The sequence below is a fragment of the Cupressus sempervirens genome, chromosome 6 (assembly GCF_028749045.1).
Source record: "Cupressus sempervirens isolate cs-2001-9-10 chromosome 6, ASM2874904v1, whole genome shotgun sequence".
In the NCBI taxonomy this organism is placed as follows: Eukaryota; Viridiplantae; Streptophyta; class Pinopsida; order Cupressales; family Cupressaceae; genus Cupressus; species Cupressus sempervirens.
In genome coordinates, this window is record NC_143123.1 from 317,902,501 (window position 1) to 317,928,504 (window position 26,004).

General features: G+C 36.9%; 1 protein-coding gene across 4 annotated transcripts in view; it reads right to left on the reverse strand.

The window, feature by feature from the left end:
• Positions 1-898: 898 nt before the first annotated feature.
• LOC149552464 (uncharacterized) overlaps positions 899-26,004 on the reverse strand; it is a 64,808-nt gene continuing 39,702 nt past the window's right edge. For 2 of the 4 annotated variants that reach the window (XM_089788032.1, XM_089788033.1), the window contains exons 4-6: positions 2,018-2,116; positions 1,566-1,715; positions 899-1,483 (exon numbers count right to left, since the gene is read on the reverse strand). In XM_089788032.1, coding sequence (XP_089644158.1) covers positions 1,355-1,483; positions 1,566-1,715; positions 2,018-2,116 — 378 coding nt within the window. In that variant the 3' untranslated portion in view covers positions 899-1,354. The remainder of the gene's footprint in view (positions 1,484-1,565; positions 1,716-2,017; positions 2,117-26,004) is intronic. The other 2 variants (XM_089788034.1, XM_089788035.1) reach the window with 1 other exon arrangement.

Below are 26,004 nucleotides of genomic sequence, written 5' to 3' on the forward strand. Positions count from 1 at the left end.
TACTCCTGTGAAAGGAAAGCCAAAAGTTGAACCTACAAAAATTTGAAACATCTATAAGTGAATGGGCCACAAGAAGACTAGTTTCAAGTTCTGTTATGCTATCCAAGGGCAACTAAAGAGTAGAAAACATTTCATTTATGTTATGCCTTTTCCCAGAGGATCTATGAATTCCATCATGTAAATAAAGAGCAGAAAACATTTCATTTATTTTGTGCTTACACGAATTAAAAGACCTGTCCTAAAGTAAATCAAACATGAAAAATCAAGATATATAGAAGGCATTACTATAAGACTACATTTAGAGAAGCATTCCATTACATCCTCCGGTAAATAAAAGCATCTTAATCAAGCAGAACAAAAAAAATGTAGTCAGAAAATACCAAAATTTACTACTAGAGGCATACATGCTGTGTAAAGATTCCTGTTGTCAGAACAGGACCAGAAACTCAATGTTAAAAGATACAACAATCCTCCAGCATTGAATGGAGTCTGTCACCGCCAAACAGATAAACGTGATGTGAGAGATTCAGAGATTCAAGTCATTTGCTGAGCAATCTTCCAGAGTTTGGTTGAATGGGTCTAAACTTCAATGGCATTCCTCCTTTGATTATGATTTACCAGTAACGAATTGAAAAATATATTAACCTATCATTTGAGAGGGGGTTAATCCAGATATAGGATATGTACAGTTTGGACCAAAATAGATGTCATGTACAATCAGGGTGTCCACGATTCATGTGGTCTGCAGGACTACTAATCACAGCACTGAAAGCTACAGAAACCTTCCAGTGAATGGATTTACTAAATTTAAAACTTCATTCTATAGATTAAAATGGCATTCCTCAATCAAAAAATTTCTGCTATATATGACTAAAAAAAATTATATGGACACCGAAAAGAAAGGAATAAAGTTCATAAAAATTATGGAGGGTGCATTAAAATACATGCAATTTATCTCCACATAAGAGCCAAACCCTGTTCTTGATGAATTCCATCCTCTAGGAAAGATGGTCTAAAATCGCCTCTTAATATTACAAAAACACCATTCTTGCCAGAAAACAATACCGATGAATTCAACTATTTTAACCATTATACATCCATGAGCAATATCTTGAGATTAAATCAAAGGTCCATCTCATTTGTATCATTCACACCCAATTGCAAATGCAGAACCTTTTCCGTACAAAATTCCCATTTGAACTCCATTCCCACTGGAGATGGAATAAGAATAATTTTCATGTGTAGATGAAGAGTCTTTCTCATTCCGAGACATACAATATGATCTTCGGATGATATATTAACACAAAACTAATAAACAAAATCCTGATTTATAGTGCCATGGAACTGCTAGGAATCAGGATAATGCACAGGTCTTACAAACAGGACATATATTTTTCTGGAGAAGCCATTTTTTTATGCAGCCTACATGATATGCATGACCACAATGAAGCTTTCCAATCTCATCAGCTATTTCATACTCTTCCTGCAAAATGCCAGATCATCATATCATTAATCCTTCTCATATATGTTCAAGTCTCAAATTTGCAAAATTCTTCATAAACTACCTGACAAATGCTACATCTCCGATCAGTTTCTGTTAGACAACACGACTGGGATTCCAAGATAAAGTGCTGCTTCTTTATGCACTTAATAATTCTCTCTTCACTCAACCCTGTATTGACATAACCAATCTTCTCTCCAAGTTCAAGCAAGTCCTGAAGCAGAATCAAATCAATCTTGAAAATGTAAATGAAGAAAAAGACTATAATGATCCTAGCAAGATAGAATTTAATCTCAACATTTAAAAAATGACTGGATTTTCCATTTTCAAGTACTTTGGCTTTGCCAGACATGACTGCATGTGAAATGAACAGAGACAAACCATCACCCTTCATGTTGAATAGTAGACAGTAGATCTAAATGTAGGCTACAAGTAAGAGGGTAAACAAAGAAAAGGAAATTCCAGCCATGTCACTATTAATTGGCCAAAAATACTTGATAGATAAATAGTCCACACCTCGTAGGACATGTTGTCTACATCAAGACGTAAGTCCCTGTGCCGGTCATACATGTCCAGTCCACCCAAAAGAAGAGTTGTTTCAAGCATCAAAAGTTGCTGAATATTTCACAAGTACCAAATTTTGGCATACCCCTTGTTAGAAAATGCAGATAATTGTACATGTTAATATGCAGAAAACAAGATACTACATTAAATTTTAGTGTTTCACTATTAAACACAATTTTGTTAATCTATAATTAAAGCCATCATAGCATGTATAACAGTTAACAAACAAAGCTTTAAGTCTGCAACCAAGAATAACTGGTGCTGAAGGTCAGGAAATATAGCAACAGTCAGAATCATGCACACTATCTTCACAATTACAGTTTTTAATTAAAGCTGTCAAACAGACATTTAAAGGGTGAAAGGCACACAGATCTCCTTGAATGTGATAAAGAAATAAATAAAGACATGCCGCTCAGTAGTTTAACAAAACAGGTAAAATAAATATTTGCAGTAATTTAAATAAATTTGCAAATTAGAATCTAATTTATTTGGATATAGTACTTATACCAGATATGGTAGCACTGGTTATCATTGACAAAATAAGATGGCAAACTCACAGATAAGACATTCATCCTGAAATTTAATTCATTGCTACTCTTCAACCACTATAATGCAGCAAAATCTGGTAACAATAACACCCACCAGAGCTAGTTACATTCAAGGATTAATTATTTTGATCTTTTCTCTCACAGTGAATAATATTGTTTGTGGCCTGCACAAAAACTCTACTGAAATTATATGCATCTTACTGGAATACATTCCCATTAATCTGATAAGTTTTCACCTCAATATCACAATGTAATATCCCACCAGGTATATTGGTTACCTAACTTCTAACAAATAATTTTCCAGAATATAAACAGCTAATGCATGCATAAATTCAGATTTAGAACTAGTAACTGAACCAGAAATGCTCATGAAAGAACCTCAGAATTGTTATTGCATTATAAAACAGCAACGCAATGACCAGATATTCAAAATCCAATCTTTAAAAAGAGTTACACTGTCAGATTGGAAAACTCAGAAAGAACTTATAACCACAATGGTTAATTCCGTGTAGAATCCACTCAAAGCCGAACGGGTTGACACCCGATCAACTGAGAAGAGCCTGAGGATTCTGTCCTCAATATCCTGAGGAAGAACTGTAATTACTCCAAGAGAAATCAGAAAATCAGATCCAAAATCAAAATATAACCAGCATCCCCAAAATGAGTCTCCTTCCTTCCTTTAAAGCATCAAACTGTGACTTCCGTTTCCACTCCCTGTCCTTTGTCTTCTTGCCAAATCATCTTTATGTAATCCCTCTTATAATATTAAACTGACTTAAATAATATTATAATTCTGCATTCGGTCCTCCATAAGTCAATTTTAAGACAATTTTGGGTTGGCCTAATAATTCCCTAATGTCCCAGAAAGGGAACATTACAGTCCTCCCTCCTTGAGATTGCTTGCCCTCAAGCAATCATGAGCCTGCAACCAATACCAAGATCCCATAACCATCTGCAATCCTCCCATTGCCTCATACAGTAAACTCTGAAGTCACAACATGCCATACTGTGGAACCCAAAAACAGAATGTAACCCATCTATCCCTGGATCCCATGTCAATCTGAGAGTTACTCCTACCCCTGTATGCTGCGTTACTTCAATTACCACTGCTCCAAGCCCAAAAATGTGTAGCAACTCGTCATGAACCCCAAAAGGTAAAGCACTAATTTTGTCAACTCTTGGGTCCCAAACTAGTCCATCCATCTGATACTGGGAATAGATGTGCATCCTCCCACAATCTTATATGGAAATCACCCCATCACTATAGTCCTGTGACCAAGTCCCAATGCCAGTGCATGCACCTGGGTCCCAAATCTTGCGATCATTCCCACCCTCGTCATGTGAATCAGTAGGATCTTCCTCATTCAATTCAAAAACTAGATTATCAAAAGTCAAATCAGCATCCATCTCAAATAAACAATTGTCAACCAACTGAATTTTTTCCATCTCATCTTGACATTTCACTGGTTACAAAGGTATGCAGACATTATAACCCAACCTAAACAACCCTGGACATAATAATCTTGCCTTAATAACCCAAGGACAAAATAACCCAGGGTCATAACAACCCATGGACAAAATAACCTATGGTCAAAATAACACATGGAAAGAATAACCCCTAGTTATTTTAGATCAAGATAGTAAACTAGAAATGACATAAAATGAATTAGATCATTATAATTTAGATCATGTAAAAGGAATTAAGATAGAAGACGAGATTTTGAGGCACCATAAAGACTATTTAGGTCACTTGTACACCATATATCCATTATATACCCCATAAAATAGCCTTAAAACACCTTTGATATGATTAATAACCTAAAATATGCTTATATCCATTATATTAGAGGAATGATACAAAGGATTTAGTAATTGTTTCAAGCATTGCACAACTCAGTCTAGAAATTCATCAAAGAATTAAAAAGAGAATAGGGTTTCCAGGAGAATAAAATAGAGAAATATATGGTTGGATACACTAGGAAACCAAGCAGGAAAAAAATATCGTGAGTTCAAAGAGAGACTAAAAAGATTGATTGATGGTTATGAAAACCATAACATTTTAGATTGTATAAAGGAGAATTGCTCATAATTTGACACTTCAATTAAAAATTTGAATAATAAATTATTTTAGTAACATATATGTAATTTATAAATCTTGTTTTTCTTTCTCTATATTTTTACGGGGATATTATGTCCATGGGCTATTCTACCATGGTTTAGTTTGGCTTGGGTTATTTTGTCCTTCGGTTATTGTGGCTAGGTTATTTTGTCTAGGATTATTTTGGTCATGTTATTATGTCCTACAACTGGTTCCAACTAGAAATGTGCAACCAAATGAAGGAAATGTATATTCTCACAATGAGTTCTTGGTGAACCAAACGGTCCCAAACCAAATTGTGAAAACTGTAATCTGGATTTTAAGTTCCAAAATTTCATATCCATATTTCTAAATTACAATTCCCAAATCATATTCCAGCAACCAAACGAGCCCTAATAATGTTACTTTGTAAGGTGAAATTCTTATCATCTCCATTGCTAGTCTGAATTTCTTTGTAGAGGAAGGGATGGTTCAATAAGTTCATCTGTTTATGGTTCTATTTGTTATGATTTCGTTTTAACTAAAGAAAAAAAAATAGGAGGAACCAAAGTAATTACTTGCTAGAAGGTTGCCTAGAGGAAATGGCCAATACAAAGGTGTACTACTTTTGAACCACTTTACAAGCAAAAAAAGTAGACATCTTGCTTTCAGATGCCCTGACAAAGCAAAGAAGGAAAAGAAAAAAGAAAGGAAACCTAAGGAGAACAAGAAGGCCTGCTACATTGCAAAGGAAGGTGTTACTAATGAAGAATCTGATGGAAAAGAAGAAGAATAAATTGTGTTCATTGCTGTCAAAGAAGAACCTACTAAAGGTGATGAGAAAGCTTTGTTCTCCAGCATGAGTCATAATGAAGACTGGATAATTGATAGTGGTTGCTCACATCACGTGACCGGTGATAAAAACAAATTCATCAGAATGGAAGAATGTGATGGAGGATCGGTGACGTTTGGAAACAACAGCCCTTGTCTCGTTAAAGGTAAAGGTACCTTTGTCTTGAATAATAAAACAAACTGTGAAGATGTCTATTGGGTGGAAGGATTAAAATACAACCCGTTAAATATTGCCCAATTAATAACAAAGGATACAAATTGGAGTTCAACAAAGGAATGTGCAGGCTCATTGGTAAGTCATGAGATGTGATTGATATTGGTGAACAAACAATAGGTAACTTGTTCCAACTGAATTCTACTGTTAAAAGTTGTCAGATTGCTAAAAGGTTGGGGATAGTTAGTTGTGGCATAAAAGTATCTATCATGTTAACTTTGATAATCCAGTCAAAGTAAGTAAGATGATATTAGTAAGAGTGCCTTACCTACAAAAACCAAACAATGTAATATGCAAAGAATGTCAGCATGGGAAGTTGACCAGTTCTAGCTTTATCAGTCAAAATCCTAGACGTAGTTCACACCGATCTGTGTGATCCAATAGGAACTCAAAATTATTATGGAGACAAGTATTTCATGTTGTTTCTCAATGATTACTTTAAAATGATGTGGGTTGCAATTATGAAGTGCAAATTTGAAACTTTCCATATGTTCAAGACCTTCGAAGCCAGAGTGGAAAAGGAAATCGGTGAGAAGCTGAAATGTCTTAGATCAAATAAAGGAAGCGAGTCCAATTCACATGAATTCATTGCATACAAAGAGGAACAAGGAATCATAAGGCAAATATCAGCACCTAGGACACCTCAGCAGAATGGAATTGTTGAAAGAGAATAACATGTCAATCATTCACTATGCAAGAACACTGTTGTTGGGGCAAGGCGTTGCTCAAACCTTTTGGAGAGAAGCGGTGAGTACAACAGTCTACATATTGAAACCGGTACAGCTAAAGAGAGGCACAAATAAGACACCCTATGAATTATGGTACGGCAGAACACTCTATGTGAGTTACTTCAAAGTGTTTGGAAGTAGATGTTATATAAAGAGAGATGATTAGTCTAGGAAATTTGATTCAAGGGGTGACGAAGGAATATTCCTAGGCTATTCCACTAAGAGCAAAGCTTACAAGTGTTTCAACAAGAGAATAAACAAGATAATAGAAAGCACAAATGTTAGAATTGATGAATACTCAGAACAAAATGATGAATCAAGTAAGAAAGAACCAGAAGAAACCTGAGGTTTTGTCTACATACAACCTGTTGATCGGAATGCTACAACAAAACAAATGGAAGAACAGGAAAATGAATAAGAACTGGTCCAAGTGATTCAAAAAGCTCCCTGAGTAGAACCAATGGTACCAAGGTATGTCAAGTTAAATCACTCCCAAGATCAAATAATTGGTTATAAGAATGCTAGTGTACTGACAAGAATTCAGGCAAGAGAAAGTACTAGTTTGCTATCTCAATTTGAACCAAAGACGGTAAAAGATGCATTGAAGGAAGAATATTGGGTGAAGGCCACGAAAGAGGAATTGGTACAAACTGAAAAGAATCATTTGGTGAATGTCTTGTTACCTTAATTTCAAATATTGAAATGACTCTACAAACTCAAAAATAATGTAACAGAATGCTCACAAAAGACAAATGGGAGGCCCAATTACACCAAACCCATCTCTGAATTTTAAAGGTATAGCTCCCTCGCGTAACATATGCAATGAATGGATAATTAGTGTGCTTTTAACCAGAAAACGAAGGAACAAAATGAGTGCACATGTAAAACAAATAACTACGTTGTCACTGAAGCAAATAATGAATATAAATGAAACAAAGTTCATTTACTTAAAGCATCCCAGAGTATGAACAGGGGAAATAAACCACAAAGTGCTCATAGACGTTATTCAAAGATAACACATAACCTTAATAATTATATGAAAGTGATTCACAAGAAGCATAGAAACAAAGACCCAAAGAATGGCGGCATAAAATTTTGATATGCATTCATATAAAAACTGAAAAGAAGTCTTTTACATAGCAGATAAAACCCAAAAATATGCATATATTTCTATGTCTTTCCCCCTTTCTATTTACAAAATATAACATTGGCTACTCATTTCCACGATGACAGTTACAAGAAGAAACTGGAAATGGTTCAGTTTTTGTTATCAAGAAAAGTAATGGCCTAGATTCCTTTTTGGTTCCATATCCTACTCTGTAAGGCCAGGCCTAAGCATAGGTTTTTGCTCTTCATTATTATATCCTTCTGGAACTGGGATTCCCATCTTGGAAGGGGAGAGTTTGCAGCAAGCGTAACTTGCAAGATAGTGGTCAAAGAATAAGGTGGCAAAGAAATGAATATGTACTTTATTTATAACAACTTCAATTAGCATAGTAGTGAGGGTGGTACATGAGAAATTTAAACTTTGTACTTCGCCACCTCATGACAAGACTTATTTTTCCCAAGTTCGAAAAACATGTCCCATTTGAGAGATTATGCCAGGATCACCTTATTTAATGCAAAGTAACATCATGATCACTGCATCTTGAAAAACTCATTGAGCAAGCACTTACTTCCCGAAGCTTCAAAGCTTTAGTCAAAAGTTATCAATCTATGAAGGCAGGTGACTGGGTGACAATGTTGTTGGGTTGCAAGAACACGAAAGCGTTGAAAGCATGGTTGTGGGTTGCGGGTTGCGGACTTTATGGAACTTGCAACGAAGTGACAACTTTGTGGAAGATAGCAACCGAGCAACATCAGACTTTTAAAATGAGAAATTTCGAAAGAGGGGTGTATAAAGCACGGCTAACAGAATCAGACCTAGACGTTAGTGCACAAACCAGTGGATAAGAATGTAATTGGAACCAAATGGGTTTTCAAAAACAAGATGGATGAAACAAGTGAAGTAGTCAAGAACAAGGCAAGACTAGTTTGCAAAGGTAATGCACAAAAGAAGGCCTAGACTATGAAGAGACTTTTGCGCATATGGCTAGACTTGAAAAGGTAAGGATACTTCTTGTAATTGTCACTTACAAAGGTTTTAAAGTCTATCAAGTAGATGTCAAGTCAGCATTGTAGAAGAAGAGGTTTACATAGAGCAACTTGAAGGGTTTGCCTATTCAGAAGGCAAGAACATGTTGTGCAGATTACAGAAGGCTTTCTATGGATTGAAACAGGCAACTAGAGCATGGTATGAAAAGTTACATTCACACTTAATCAAGATTGGGTTCACAAGAACAACTGACAACAGCAATATGAAGGTAGAAAATGATGAAAAATTGCTGATTGCAATGATAGTTGTTCATGACATTATTTTTGGAGGTAATGATGTGATGAGTATTGCATTCTCAAAAGAAATGAAAGAATTTGAAATGTCCATGATCTGTGAGATCAAATTCTTCATAAGCTTGCAGATATATCAACTCAAGGATGGCATTTACATAAGTCACACCAAATATGTTAAGGAGATATTGAAGACATTTAGATTGGAGGACTCAAGAACCAATTGGTACTCCAATGGTAATAGGTTGCAAGATATCCAAAGACAATAATTCTTAGGTAGTGGATAAGGCATTGTACAGATCTATGATTGGTAAGCTACAATATGTGGTGCATAGCAAATTGGGTATAGCACAGGCAATTGGATTAGTAGCAAAATTTTCCTCTAATCCAAAAGAATCTCACTTGATTGCAATTAAGAGAATCTTTAGATGTCTGAAGAGAGTTGAAGCATATGGATTGTGGTATGGACACAAAGGAGATTTCACATTAAATGCATACATTGATGTTGTTTGGGCAAGTAATGTGGATCACACGAATAGCACAAGTGGTCGTGCATTCTTTCTAGGTTAAAGACTTGTTTCATGGGCAAGTAAAAAGCAGAATTGTATATCTTAGTCAACAGTTGAAGCTAAGTACGTAGTGTTGAGATAATGGGTGTTGCACACATTGCATAATATTGTTATATTTTATTATTTTATTTTATCATGTAATGTTGTGCCTAGATGGACGTGCAACATGTAAAGATTCTCATAGAATATTATTGATGAGTTGTATTGTAACATTGTGATAATATTTGATGTAATTATTTAATATTGGGGAAAAGAATTAAATGTCCAATATTAAATGTGGGGTCAGTGGGTTAGGTAGCACATGGTTTATGTAATACCACTTAGTGGTTTTGTGGGACTTGCTACTATATAAGCAGCCACAAGGGTAGTTGTTGTAGAGAGTAAGAGTTAGAAAAGCAAGAGTCGAGCAGGACAAGGCTTAACAGGTTAGCCAAGGGAGCATTTGTGAAGGTTGGAAGCATGGGCATAGGATGTGTGGATTCATGCTTGTTTACATAGTTTGCTCGGTTGTGGCTATGGCCATGAAGGCTTCCATGGTTGTATTGCAATGGTATTTTTGCTGAATAATACATGGTGATGGATGCTTTTGGAGGCTGAGTTTTTCCCTCAATGAGGGTTTCCCAGGGTATATCTTGTGTCACAATTTTGTGGGTATGTTGTCTATTCTCTTGCATGTGGATTTTAATTCTGTATTTATTTCAGATCTATTATGGGTTATGTGGAAACGGTTATATTCTTTGTTGCCAAGTTTCCTTACATGTAGCTGCTACAATTAATTGCATACAAATAATATGAATTGAGCGAATTTTGGAAGGAATACAGGAGAAGAGAGTTGAACTGGTGGTTATCTACTGTAATAACACAAGTGCCATAAATATCTCAAAGAATCCAATAACGCACTCTAAGACTAAGCACATAGCCATTAAGTATCATTATCTTAGAGAACGGGTTCAGGCAAAGGAAGTAAGGTTGGAGTATGTGGCAGCTAAGGAACATGTAGCAGATATATTCAAAAGACCACTACCTAAGGATATGTTTGAATACCTAGGGGGGCAGGTTAGGGGTGATCCCCTCACCTGAGATGAATTAGAAGAAGCTGCAATTGCATCAATTCAAGCGCACTCATTGAATATCTTTATGTTTTGAATTGATGTTTGGAGGCTACTCCTTAGTGGGAGCAGGGGCAGATTGAGGAGATATGTATTTAAGAGACAAAGGTTATAGAACATACAATAGGCGTGTATTGGGGTAAAAGTATGACCCTGTGACACCCTTTTATAAAGGGAAAAGGCTAACAAAAGTATAATTGTTCAACTTCATGTGACATAAAATTGGTATTATTATTTAGAATTTGAAAATGAAGCAAACTAATGAAATGTGTAGAAATGGATGAAGTTAAGGATTATTATTTTTAATGATTATTTGGAACAAGAATTGATATATTTTCCTAGTTTGTAATGATGATTTTTTAGTTCCTAAAAAATGCTAAAAATTGGGGGTCTAGTTCCCACCACAAAACTATATGGAAATAAACCCTTTTCCCATTGATCTTAGATTATGTTATAGATGTAATATATAGCTAGATCAATTAAAAATAAAAATTGGTTTTTGATCTATATTTTCTCCTTTATAACAATTCAAATTTCAGCTCTCCTGAAATCGATAGTTTCATCTCCCACCACATTTTTCAAAACAAATCTATTCTAACTAAAAGAAAAATTATATGTTATATGGAAGAGGACTCTCTCCACTAGAACACCCTATGATTTTTAAATTTTTTTGATGTGATTTACTATTTTTTTTCTTTTTCAAAATAAACATTTTGTCATGTGTTAAAATACGTACTTGTATTTTTTAATCACAATATACTATATCTTGCTTTGCTTGAGAAACAATGTTTCAGACATCACTTCTAGGATACCTCGTCCAAGTTATCTCTCTTGGACTCTCTAGTATGGCCGACTGTTCTTTATGGGTCTATGGTTTGGGGTCCATCTCTTCTTGGTTTTGATTGGGCCTTGATCGAGCGAGTTCAGACTTTTTTTTTGAGGCGCATCATTAGATGTCATAGGTTCACTCCTCATAGTGTCATTCTTGCTGAGTTCGGTGCTCATCTTTTCAATCTCGCAATCATTTTTTATTTGATTTGGTTCCTCCATCGCCTACGTGGTTTTGCAGATCGTGCTGGTGATTGTGATCGGTACTCTTATTTGGCTTATTGTTTGTCTGTTTTTACTACGAGTGCAGACTCTAGTTCTCGCGCATGTTGTTGGTATGCATAGGCCTCTTCTTTGCTAGGTTTGAGTGGGATTGATATTGACCGCCTCCCCCCTTTTAGTTCTCACTAGATGCCTCGGCTCATCTTCTCCCCTCTCGACAAGAGTTGAATGAGCATGTCAGACTTGACATTTATAGACAGTACATTGCCACTACCTAGGTTAACCTTTTTGGTGGGTTACGCCCGCGGATGTCCTTTTACGTGGAGCACTTTTTGGAGATTTCTAATGGGATTATTGTTCATCCTAACTACCTTTCCCAACGGTGGTCTCATGCCCTACGTATCTCTTTGGGATCTTTCAAAGTTGGTTCTCACCATCTTCGTGTTTAGACTAACCATCATATTGACAATGGAGAGTGGATCTGTAAGCTTTGTACTTTAGGTGAGGTGGAGACTGAGGCTCACTTCATTTTCCGTTGCCCTATAAATTATGAGATCAGAGGGAGTTTTCCTATCTGTTATGGGAGTGCTTCTCTCTCTATGATTTTTTCAACTACTATGATCAGCGATGTCTTGCACTTTATCTTCGAGAGGCCACTATGCTCCGTGATAGCACAATCTAGTCACTACTTCCACACCGGCACTCATCTACTCAGCTCATTACTACCTTCTTCATACCATTATCTCCTTTGTGTGGTGTGAAAAGGCCTTCTAGCTCCACAAGATCTACCAGACATTCCAGATGTGTCAAATCCCATACCGGCCATTTGCACCAGCGACACTCCTCTGCGAGTGGCTAGAGACAGAGCAGGGCCTCTACACATTGGCAAGCATATCATTCAATGACTAATTTTTTTCGCCTAGAAAGGACTCCTAGTCTCTCTCTTGGCCTTCTCTTTGTCTATTTGTTTGATTTTTCTAGTTGTATGTATTTATTTTCGGACACCTTTGTGTGCTCCTGCTGCTATCAACCTCATTGTTGTAATCTTCCAGTCCCATAGAATTTTTGTTGGTCTTTTGTTGGACATTAATATCATTATCTTATCTTATCTTATATCTAATTAAAATACTTTAAATTCTATATGAGAATATTCTTGACTTTGAGCTATAAAAAATTGGTGTTTATATATTATTGAAAAAATATATCAGAAAGAGTAAGAGTTATTGAAACATCAATTTTCTGAAATACTTTTATTTCTTTAGTAATTGGACACAAACTAGTATAAAACATGCATTAATAGACATTTCCAATTGGAAAAGTGTGAGAACATATATAACTTAGCTAGAATGAATTTATCTAGATCATATGTTTGAACAAAAATTATTTTTAAATAGAAATACTATAATTTAGTCATTTTGATAAGTCAGCTTGAAAGGTGACACAATTTTGTACTTTTACCCATTGACACCTTTGGCATTGTTGTCAAAGGGGGAGAAAGACGAGAAAGTGAATTCATTGTTTCATCAAAGGTCAAGGAGGAAGAGATGAGGGGAGAGAAAAGTGATGATTTCATTAGGTGAAGACAGATATAGCTTGAAGATGTAAGGAATGATTTGTGCAGACAAAGGATAACCTGTATGAAAGGAAATTGTACACGGAAGTTCAATATTAGGGGGAGAGTCTAGAGAAAGTTAAGGTAAAAACAGAAGTCGAAACATTTTGTTTCCGGGTGATTATTATTGAACGAGTTTGTCCATGAAGTCAAGTGAAGCATAGCATGTGTTGTCATCAATGCCAAAGGGGGAGATTGTTGGATAACTGGTGAGGTGATGATGGTGTCACGAGTGATGATTTGATTAAATGATGAACAGTTATTGTGTTGTCATTGATGTCAACCATGGACCTAGTGTTCCTATTATGTTGCTACGCATAATTACAATGAATTGAGTGTTGCAGTAAAAATCAGTAAGTGTGATCGTCAAGAGAGCATTTTTTTTGTCTCTTTAAGAGTATATGTTGACCATTGCAACCGAAGAAATGAGTAAGTTGATCAATGAAGTCACAGTGGAACTACTAGAACAATTAGTAACAAACAATAGGTGATTTGATTGGTTTATCAAATCTGTGATGAAAGTGAAGCAATCGTATGATGATGTTCACAAGACATTGAAGTCGATATAGTTATGATAGCAACTCAGTAGAGCATTATAGGTAAAGCATTTCCAAGATGAAAAGGTGTTGGGTAAAATAGTTTCATGAAGGATATGCAATGTCCCTTCTCCCATCTTGAGTATTTGATGCTTAAAACCTGTAACAAATGTTAGTAGATGGAAAAAACAACATAAACATGAGTATAAAACAATTATTAGAAATTAACAAGATGAATATTATTAAATCCTCTAAATACTAATTCCCATACTAAAACCACCTAATCCTTTGAAGGAGGCTCTACTCAAATTTACCTAACTCTCTAATGAGAATAACTCTTAGTTAAGAAACCATCATGTTAAGAGCACCTTCTAAGGCCCTCTAGAATCTCTATTAATGAGTAAACTCCTTAACAATACATACTTGGTAGAGATCCCACCTCTTACCAAGCCTCTTGTCTCTAACATATGCATATGACTAGCCACTACATTCTCTACAAATCTCTCTCTAGGTTCCATTTCAGAATCCCGACATTCAATCAAGAATGCCCTCTAATCTTTGAGTTTTCTTAAAAGAAACTCGACATTCTAATGAATGCCCTCTACCAAGTTCTTACTTGATCTCTATAAGAACCATAAAGTTCTCATCTCAATCCTTGATCTTGATAATTTTATCTACCAAATGATTCATATTTATTTATGAAATAAACATTTCAAATGAACACACCTCTGGTTCCCTTTAGTTTTTCATTTTATAATCCTTCATAGATTTTATATATATATATATTACTTCAAATTCCCAACATTCAATGTATATTAGTTTAGTCTCTTTACTTTCTCTACTCTGATGGTTTTGTAGTTCAACTCTCTTAGGTATAATTTTTTCTTAATCCTCCCATATTTTATTTATCATCCTTGTCCTTTTCAAAGAGTTGCAAACCTTCATAATCACAATCATTTTGAAAAGTCACAACCCTTCATAATCACAATCCTTTGGACTTTGGAAAAAGTCATAACACTTCACAATCAAAATCTTTTGAAAAGTCACAACACTTCATAATCACAATACTACCAAAAACTCACAACTCTTCATAGTTAAAATATTTTTGAAGAGTCACAACCATTCATAACCACAACCCTTTCAAATAGTCACATTGTTTCATCATTGAAAATATCTGAAAAAGTCATTTGTTTTCTTCTCATTCCTCTTCTAATGATCCTTCTTTAACTCTTCTCTTCTTCCTTACTCTTTAAACTGAACTCTCCTCCCTTTTATACCTTAGATTTAAAGAGTCAAATCTTTTTATTTCACCTCTTGACTTTTTCTTAGATTTAGTTAATTTATATTATATTATTTCTTACTTATCTAGTTTGAATATATTATCATTTATTATTAAATCTTATTTAGAAAGATAACATACTTTCTACAATATTCTTTTCTATTTAATTTTATTTATTTATTCATTCATATTAAATTTATTATTATTTAATTGTTTTAAATATTATACTAAATATTATTTTATTCATAATATATTATATATGTAATTTTTATTTCTTATTCTATACTTGAATATGATTTTCTTATCATTATTTATTTAATTATTATTAAAATTATATTTTAAAATGGGGACATGACAGCATAGGTGACCAGTGAAGCCGTGATAGACAGGTTAAATGGAGTTCTTGAATAATGATCAATTAACTAGTCATCAATGACAAATGTTAAGGTTGCGATGAATCTAGATGAGTCGGTCATAATCCAATGACATGGATGTACATGTCGAGATGATGATCCAACATTACAATGATCAAGAACATGTAAAGAAGATTCTCAAGGAAGCATATGACATGTAAAAACATGTTTGACAACTGGCGTAGAATTCCATGAATCAGTTGGTGCAATCGTGTGAAGTGGTTTGTGACATGAGATATTGTTCTATGGTGGTTGGATCTAAGCAAGGTATTTGAATTTCACAACAGTAGTACGTTTAGGGTTAGATTACGCCAGTGGAAGACACTGTTAGCATGAATGCTGATGATATTTCTATAAGGGAATATCATAGCAGTGTTGGAGACATAATTCAGAGCTTATGTGTTGCATTCATGACAGCGTTTGTCATTGATGTCAACATATACCTTATTCTGTGAAGATAACCACAGTTACAGACGAAGAATTGTTTAGCGCGGGCAACGGTCAACGAGTTGGGATGTGTGCTCCTAGACATATGCTTAGAGATGCTTATAGATGCTACAATTAAGTGCGCAGACAGAAATATGGAGATATGACAGAGTTGTGTTGTTTTCTGAAGGTAGCTTTCAGAGAGAGTTTTTGGAAAGCAATTACTGGTAATTTGAGTATATCTTTTAACAGAGATGTAATATGGTTAAGAAAGCTTAGAGGAAGGTTAGAGACATGTTGAAGATGCTATGATTTAGATGGTGAAAACAGATGTTAATTTTGTGAGGTTTGGCGATGATTGTTCGGAAGTTGTCTCCTATGAGCTAACTATTGCAAATATCTTTGAAAAAGAGTATAATTGTAATGTAACGTGTCATGTAATATCTTAAGGATGTCCTATATTATTATTGTAAATTGAGAAAGCCTTAAGGCCAACTCAATATTTGTTTTAGGACTTGGTATAAATGAAAGATTGTTTCCTTTATTATAATCATTATATGCGGTCATATGCATTGTGATGTTTGGCTGTGCGAACTTGGATGCAAATGTAATAAACTTTGCTAGTTTAGATCAACCAGTTCAAATCTAGACTCAGGGTATTTTGTCAAACAGTTGGCATGAACTCAGAACTTAAGCCTCGTTACTGTTGTAAGAAGTCCAACAATAGAAAATGCAGATATAAGCCAAAAGAACTTGCAAACAAGGAGAAAACTTGAAAATAACAATACTTAATTAATGCTAAACTTCAGACCACATAGACTATGTTATCTATCATGAACCTGAAACAAGTGAATTCTGAAAGTATTTCAATGTATGACTTTATGGTTTAGATTACCAAGTAAATTTACAACACAAACAAATGATAAGAGGAACCTGGCAATGATTCACAGATAGCTGGTGGTCTAAGTCCACTCTCAATGACATTCAGTTCTAACGGTCAACACCCAATCCCGTCTATGTATTCATTATCTGCAAGTAAATTGTCTTGACGTGATATCATGGCTCGTGATTGCTCTGAACTGCATACACCACCAGCTCTTTAACTAATAATGGTCTTCCCTCCTACATTGATCTATTAATCCCATACGGATTCTCTGGTAACCCGTGAATGCAAGGATTGGATTACAGAAGTCCGTGTGAGGAGATTTTGATTTTCTTATCTGTCTACTGGACAGACTCGTACCTCACTACAACCCGTGCTTTCTAGTGAAGCTATCATAGATAACTAAATAACTACCTCTCTTAATCGGACCTTCACCTATGGCTATGTTACACTCCGCAAGTGTAAATGAGGCTTGGATAGTTATGCTACATACCTTATAACCTCTTCTTCCTTTCACGTGACTTTGGCGCTGACTTTACTTAGATGTCGAAATAACCTTTCACCCTAGGAACTGCTCAGCTAATGTGCAGGATGTTGTATAGCAATGAATGTATCTTACTATCAGTAATTTGTAAGACTTACAAAGAAGATTGGGGTTACGTCCAGCTTCTGACTTCCCAAGTGGTTTCGTCCTTAAGAAGAACACAATCACATTAAAGCAACCATTCAGGTTTTGAGTAATAACATATATTCTCTTGGTGACAATCCCAATGTAAAAGCTTTCTTTTATAACCTCGAAGTGTGAGGAGAAACAAACATCTTAGCAATGTGGGATAAAAGACTATTTCGTCTTTTAGTCACTTAAGTCATTTTGTCTTGAAGTGACTTCAAACAATAAAGTACTTTATACTTCAATTCAATAAAATACAATGACTTTAACCTTACAATTTCTCATTTAAACATCTCCTTAAAACTGAAATCAAAACTCATGTTACTGGTTGGAATCCTAAATCACATATCGTTAGCCTATCTGAATGGAAAGATAGATCGACTAGGCGCTATTAATGCTAGAGTGGAGAAGGGGACATTACAGTTCTCCCTTCCCAGGATTGCTTGCCCTCAAGTAGGATTGACTCGCTCTCCCAAGTGGCATCCTCATAAGGTAAATCCTTCCAACAAATCAGATATTCCTTGATGGACCTATTCCGCAGTTTTCGCTCTCTGACCTCTATCACCTTTGCTGGAACTAATACAAGCTTCCCTTCCTCATCCAGTGGGGGTAGCACTATGGAAGGTACTGTATGATGGCCAATGACTTTCTTGAAGCATGAAACGTGGAACACGTTATGAATTCTGTTGTTATCAAGTAAATCCATCTCATAGGTGACCTCACCAACCCTCCTAGTAATGCGATATGGACCAAAAAAATATGGGCTGAAGTTTTTGAGACCCACTCTTCTTCAAAGAACTCTGTCTGTATGGCTGGAGACGGAGATAAACCATGTCGCCCAACTCAAAACTTCACTCAATCTGTCGGCAATCAGTGTACATCTTCTGCTGATTCTGGGCTCATAGAATGTTCTCTAGAAGAGATCTAAAGATATCTTCCTGGATCCAATACCCTACTAGTGGTGCCCTGTTGTCCTGCAAAGCCAGGTCTGCGAATGACAAGGGCTCGCTGCCATAGAGAGCACGAAATGGAGACATTTGGACGAACATGTAGTAGGAGTTGTAACAATACTCTCCTAGATACAACCACTTAATCCAGGCTCTCTGTTGTCTTGCTACATAGCTTTAGAGATAACCTTCCACCCATTTGTTAACTATCTCAGTCTGTCCATTCATCTAGGAGTGATAACTCGTGTTGGGTGCCAACTCCGTGCCAGTCAATCTAAACAGTTCCTGCCAGAAGGTGCTAAGGAACTTGCTATCCCTGTCGCTCACAATGGTGTGAGGAAGACCATGTAAATGAAAAACCTCCTGAAAGAATAACTCAGCTACCTGAGAGGCTGACCAATCTACTCCTATGGCGAAGAAGTTAGTGAACTTCGTTAACCTATCCACCACCACAAAAATAGAATCCCTGACCTGCACCCTACGCAACCCTGTGATAAAATCCATGGAAATACTCGCCCATTTCTGCGTCAGAATGGAGAGAGGTTGTAATAACCTGACTGGAAACTCATGCTCTAACTTGTTCTATTGACAAGTCTAACACTCCCTAATGTGCTGGAGGACATCGTCCATGAGGCCTTTCTATGAAAATCTTTCCCTAAACTGTCTATAGGTTTTGAAGAATCCTAGGTGTCCAGTTGATGGTGCATCATGTAGAGTTTCCATAATCTTACTTTTGAGTTTAGATCCTGGAACGAGGTAAACACGATCCTCATAGAAAATCACATCATCTATTACCTTGTACCTATTGTCCTGAAGTTGTCCATCCATAATCTGACATGGTTGAATACTCAACCAGCAACTCAGACTTCCAATTTGCTAAAATTTCAGAAATAGCACAACATTCCGCTACTGAGGGTCTCCTGGAAAGTGTATCAGCAACTACATTGTTCTTACCTTTGACGTACTCAATGTCAAAATCATAGGCCTGAATCTTGCTGACCCACTTTTGTTGTCTATCATTAAGATCCTTTTGTTCTAGAAAATAGTGCAAACTATTGTGATCCGTCCTAATTGTGAATTTGCCCCCCACTAGATACTGTCTGAACTTGTCTAAGGCATGCATAATAGCCAACATCTCCTTATCATAAATGGAGTACAATCTCTCGCCATCCTTGAGCTTCCTGCTTTCATAAGCAATCGGATGCCTATCCTACATGAGAATCGCGCCAATACCACTCCCTGAAGCATCACACTCAAGAACAAACGGTCGAGAGAAATCGAGCAGTGCCAAGCCTGGGCATATGCTCATCACCTGTTTGAGCCTATCAAAGGTCTCCTCTACCTCAACTGTCCATCTGAAAGCCCCTTTCCGTGTGAGGTCGGTAAGGGGAGCCACTATCTGAGAGAAACCTCTAGCGAACCTCCTGTAGTAAAAGCAGAGACCCATGAATCCTCTCAAATCTGATACATTCCTCGGTGGTGGCCAATCTAGAATTGCCTAAATCTTTTCTTGATGTACCTTTACCCCATCTGCTCCAATCATGTGACCAAGGTAAAGAATCTCAGTCAACCCAAACTCACACTTGGACTCCTTAGCAAACAACGAGTGCTCCTCCATGATACTGAGTACCTCATCTAGATGCTACAAGTATTCCTCCCAAGTCCTGTTGAAAATCAATGTCATCAAAAAATACTAACATGCTCTTCCACAACTCCTTTTGAAAAATGTAGTTCATACATGACTGAAATGTAGTTAGCGCATTAGTGAGTACAAATGGCATAACCAAGAACTCGTAGTGACCATAGTGACAACAGAAAGCTATTTTACGCACATCCTCCTCGCGAACCCATATATGATGGTACCCCAATCTGAGATCTATCTTTGAGAAATAAACCGCCTCATGTAACTCATCCAGTAGCTCATCAATGCGAGGGATTGGGTACCTGTTCTGGATGATCCTCTTGTTGAGAGAACGGTAATCAATACACATACGTAGAGTGCCATTCTTCTTCACCAATACAACTGAAGAAGCAAAGAGACTGGAGCTAGGTCTGATGTGTCCCACATCTAGAAGTTTCTTTGTCTTTTCTATCTCCTCCTTATAATGCGTGGGATGATGATAAGGTGTCGTGATGACGAGTTTGGCTCTCTCCTCCAACTTGATGATATGCTCAAATCCTCTATCTAGGGGAATACCTGGAGGTATGTCCTCAAAAACTCTCTTGTGCTTATCAAGCATTGGCTATATGTCAATATGTAACTACTGTCCTGAGTGTAAGGTAGCCTTATAGGAAATGAATCAGTGTGCTACCCACTCCATGTCATCATGCCTCATAATAGCCTCCATCCTATGGGCTGAAATCAACCTAGGTTCACCCTCTAGCATAGCCTTAAGGATCACCTATCGGCCATCCTGTAAGAACTCCAATTGCATCTTCTCGTGATCAACCGTGCATCTACCTATAGTCTGTAACCACTGTCTCCCCAACATGGCATCTAGTCCATCTAAATCCACCACATAAAAATCTGCCTCAAGAAGGAAATCATCAAAATGAATCGGAAGTCCTGACACCTTCCTTGTGCATCTCAATCTCTCACCTCCTACCACTCTACCCTCAAACTCGGGCATATCGTCAATCTGTAACTTCCTCTTAGTAACCCATCGTGAGCTTATGATGTTATGCAAGGCACTTGTATCCAAGAGACATATAATACGATGTCCTCTAACAATTCCTTTCAAACAAAAGGGGTGTCCCCTGGGCGCTGGAAAGTGATGCTATGATAGGAGGTTGTCCTTGGGTACCTCCCTTCTTCCTCTCTCTAGGTGGTCGATCCTCATTCTCATCCTCATCATTGCCATCAACACGCTGCCCTCTTGCTGCTCATCCTCCTCCTTTGAAAGTACCTCTACATAATGTATCTTGTCTTTGCCAAGGCATCTATGGTCCGATGTCCATGGCTCTCTGCAAGTGAAGCATAGCTTTTTCCTCCTGAGTTCATTCTGTGTCTCAAAGTCCATCCTAGGAGGTGTAGCCTTATGCTGATTTTTCTTCTTTTAGAATGAAGTGGTCCCCTTATACTTTTTCTTAGGAGGCTGTAATATTGAAGAGGGTGACTCTAGATCGTGTGCGATCTTAATAGCATCATCTAGAGTGTTTGGTTTAAGTACTTTAACCAAACCTCTATATCTATTTTGTAAACCTTCGGTGAATAGCATTACCTTACGTTGTTCTGACATGTCTGGAACCATCACTGAGATCCACTGAAACTCGTCAATGAAATCATCTAGAGATCCACCTTGTCGTCACTGAGCCAAATCTCTATAATAGACCTCAATATCTTTCCTATCAAACCGAGTAATCAGCTTAGAGCTGAAAGTCTCATAGGACGTAATGAGACCATGATCCTAAGTAACCAACCTATGATGCCACTAATCATATGGCGCTCCCTCTAAGTGCATCGTAGCAAATCTGATGGCTTCTATCTCTGACATAGGTTTAAGTGTTAGGTAACATAGGTTTAAGTGTTAGGTAAGTATCTAGCTTGTGAATCCAAGCTCTCGCAGATGTCTTACTACTGCCATCAAAAGTAGTGATAGAGGGCCACTCTGCAACCACTAATGAAGTACTGCTCTGATACCACTGACAAAGGGCCAACACCACCCTTACAAAACTCACAACCAAGATCACACAAATATGGAGACCAAGAGAAAATAAAATGCTTCCCAAAGAACACTTTTATTATACTTGAAACTCCAATACCAATTACATTAACATTTCTGCAAGATCTCTTAAGATCTAATCCAAACCCAAGCTAGTCCAGATCCACACTCTGGTAGAAACCTCCAAGATCTCAACTTGTGCTCGCAAGCCACCAAGCAACCTCCTTGTTTCTAAACCACAGTCACTAGCTCTTCTCCAACCTTATCCAAGATCCAAGTGTAAACTGCCTCACATTCGGCGCTCTGTCTACACTCACAAGTCCATCACAATCCTACTGTAAACTGCCTCACATTCGGCGCTCTGTTCACAGACTCAGGAAAACTCACTCTTCACTTTCTCTTTCTCTTTCATACCTTGAAGCCTTCCAACTTTCACACATTCAAGCTTTTCCTTCCAAAGCTTCTCCTTCTCAAGCTTCTCCTTGAGCTTTCACCTTCTTCTCGAGCTTCTACTCCTCAAGCTTCCCCTTGAGCTTGATTTAGAAATGCTCATATGCCTTGCTTAAGTAGGCACTTACCACCCCATGCATGACTTATCCACAACCTTCTAGAATTCCTCCACAACCTTCTACAACTTCCACAACCTTCTACAACTTCCAAAACTTTCTACAATATTCATAACTTTCTAGAATTCTACCCACACACCTTGATAAATGAAATGACAACCATTTATTTTTTTATTTTTTCTATTATGCCACCTATGCACCTCGAAAATAGAAATCCTCTTTTCCTTTCTTTTCTCCTTTTTCCTTTTTTTTATTTTTTTATTATTTCTCCTTTAATTTTCGTCACTTTCTCTCTCCTCCAGATTTTCTTTTTTTTTTTTCAAAATTTTTTCCAAATTTTTTTTTCCATGCAAGATGCTCCTGCATCAAGAAGAGAGAGATAGTTTGTTCATATCATGCTTCAAGTCTCTGTTTGGTGCTCTAGGTCTCCTATCCTGCTGATGTTTATCCAACTCCCGTTTCTGATTTAGGTATTGGACAAAGAACATTTTGTTTAATGGGATCAGGGAAGAAATCTCATTCATCATACATTGTCATAACATTGTCTGGTAGTAAGTTTGGTGCCACTGGTGGTGCTACCTCTTCCTCAGCATTAAAAACTGACATTAAAGGCATGTCAATGTTTCGTGTGGAAGCCCCAACAGCTCGGGGTGATACTGCTGCACTACTACCGCCACCATGATGGCTCAAGGCCCCCCTGTTAACAGGGGCTAATTGTTGTATATTAGCTGCAAGTTACTGAAATGCACCAGCTATGTTATTTTGCCCATCTCTAATAGCCTGCAATGTTTCCCTTACTTCTCGATCCGGTTCAACTTCATTTCGTGTCATTTGAATGTTGTTTGCCTGTTCAATCTGATCAACCTGTTTATTTTGTTCAGCTTGTTCACCTGTTCTAAAATCAACTCCTCATCCACTGAATAACTATCCTCAACGTCAATCTGCTCGGAAGACCGTGCTTGTTCCGGTTGGAGGTAACTAAATTTACAAGGTTTCTTCCTCATTCCCCGCTGTCATTTTATTTCCTGTTTATTTCAACATGTTATGCAGTAAATTTTCCCACAAGATGGCAGGACCTATAGCTCTGATACCACTATAATAAACTTTGCTAGTTCAAATCAACCAGTTTAAATCTGGATTCAAGGTATTTTGTTAAACAGTTGGCATGGACCCGGAACTTAAGCCTTGTTACTGTTGTAAGAAGTCCAACAATAGAAAATGTAGAGACACGGCCAAAAGAACTTGCAAACAAGGAGAAAACTCGAAAATAACAATATTGAATTAGTGCTAAACTTCAGACCACATACACTATGTTATCTATCATGAATTTGGAACAAGTGAATTTTGAAAGTATTTCAACTTATGACTTTATGGTTTACATTACCAAGTAAATTTACAACACAACAAATAATAAGAGTAACCTAGCAATGATTCGTAGACAGTTGGTGGTCTAAGTCCGCTCTCAATGACATTTAGTTCTAACCGTTAGCACCCAATCCCTTCTACATATTCATTATCTGCAGGTAAACTGTCTTGACGTGATATCTTGACCCGTGATTGCTCTGAACTCCATATACCACTAGCTCTTTAACTAATAACAGCTTCCCCCCTACGGTAATCTATTAATCCTATACTGATTCTCTAGTAACCCGTGAATGCAAGGATTGGATTTATCAGCTTGCGGTTACAGAAGTTTGCATGAGGTGATTCTGATTTTCTTATCTGTCTACTGGATAGACTCGTGCCTCACTACAACAAATGACTTCGAGTGAAGTTGTCGTAGATAACTGAAGAACTAACTCTCTTAACCGGACCTTCATCTATGGCTATGTCACAGTCTGCAAGTGTAAATAAGGCTTGGATAGTTACGCTACATACATTATATCCTCTTCTTCCCTTCACGTGGCTTTGGCTCTAACTTTACTTAGCTACCGGAATGACCTTTCACCTTAGGAACTGCTCAACTAATGTGCAGGATGTTGTATAGCAATGAATGTATCTTATTGTCAGTAATCTGTAAGTCTCACAAAGAAGATTGGGGCTACGTCCAGCTTCTGACTTCCCAAGGGGTTTCGTCCTTAAGAAGGACACAATACATTAAAGCAACCATTCAAAGTTTGAGTAATAACATATATTCTCTTGGTGACAATCCCAATGTAAAAGCTTTCTTTTATAACCTCAAAGTGTGGGGTGAAACAAACATCTTAGCAATGTGGGATAAAAGACTATTCCATCTTTTAGTCACTTAAGTCTTTTGTCATGAAGTGACTTTAAACAATAAAGTACTTTATACTTCACTTCAATAAAATAAAGTGACTTTAACCTTAGGATTTCCCATTTAAACATCTCCTCAACTTAAACCAAAACTCCTGTGATTGGTTGACATCCTAAATCACATGTTGTTAGCCTATGCGGATGGAAAGAGAGACCAACTAAGCACAAATAATGCTAGCGTGGAGAAGGGGACATTACAACGAAGTTGTATTTGATCAAAGCAGAGATTGATGTTGAGGATGTACTATGAGCTCCAAAGGAACTGTATTGAGCTTCAAAGGAATTGTATTGGCAAAGGAGTTGTTTAGTTAGTTCAAAGATCTTGGATCTGCTTATCCGAAAGATTGTCTACTGAAGATTGTTTTGGAGGCTATTTGGACACTAGGTTCAGTTGTCTTCCTTTCAACTCCTAATAGGGTTGGCACAGCTCCTAAGGATTCAAAGTCTCCTAACAAGGACTCATATGTACTAATTGTATTTCATTGGCTCCTAACAAAGTCCATCCTTTCAAAAGGAACTTTTATATTCGTACATCATCTTGTGAGCATCATTCCCACCAGGGTTTTCCTAGTTAACATATCTAGTGTTATTGTGCATGGTTATCTTTCTATGGTTGTTGCATCTATTGTTTACGTGTTTCAGAATTAATAAAATTGCTGAGAATTACATAACTGATTCAACCCCCACCTCCCTCTCCCCCCAGCCCAATTATCTTGGTGGACTTTACTTTCTAACAACTGGTATCAGAGCCTTAGGTTCTTGAAGAAGAAGTTTAACAGCTTGAGGAGATCTGTGGCTTTTTATTTCAAATAAGAAAGTTTGAAGTTTGATGGAATCATTTATGGCAGCTGGAAGGAAAAGATGAAGACTCACTTGTTATGCACGGGTCCGATAAAATGGCTAGTTAAATCGAATGCGAAGGAGGTGATAAAAGAAGATAAGCATAACTCTTTTGAAGAAAGTAAAAAATATCTATTCGTGCAGAATATGCTTGCTAGAGAAGCCTTATTATCAACTCTTCTTGACACAAAATATGGAGAGGTAAAATCTTTAAGACTTGCACATGAAATTTGGAATGTTTTACAAAAATTATTTGAAGGAGATGATCATGCTAAGAAGGCTAGATTACAAAGTTGCAT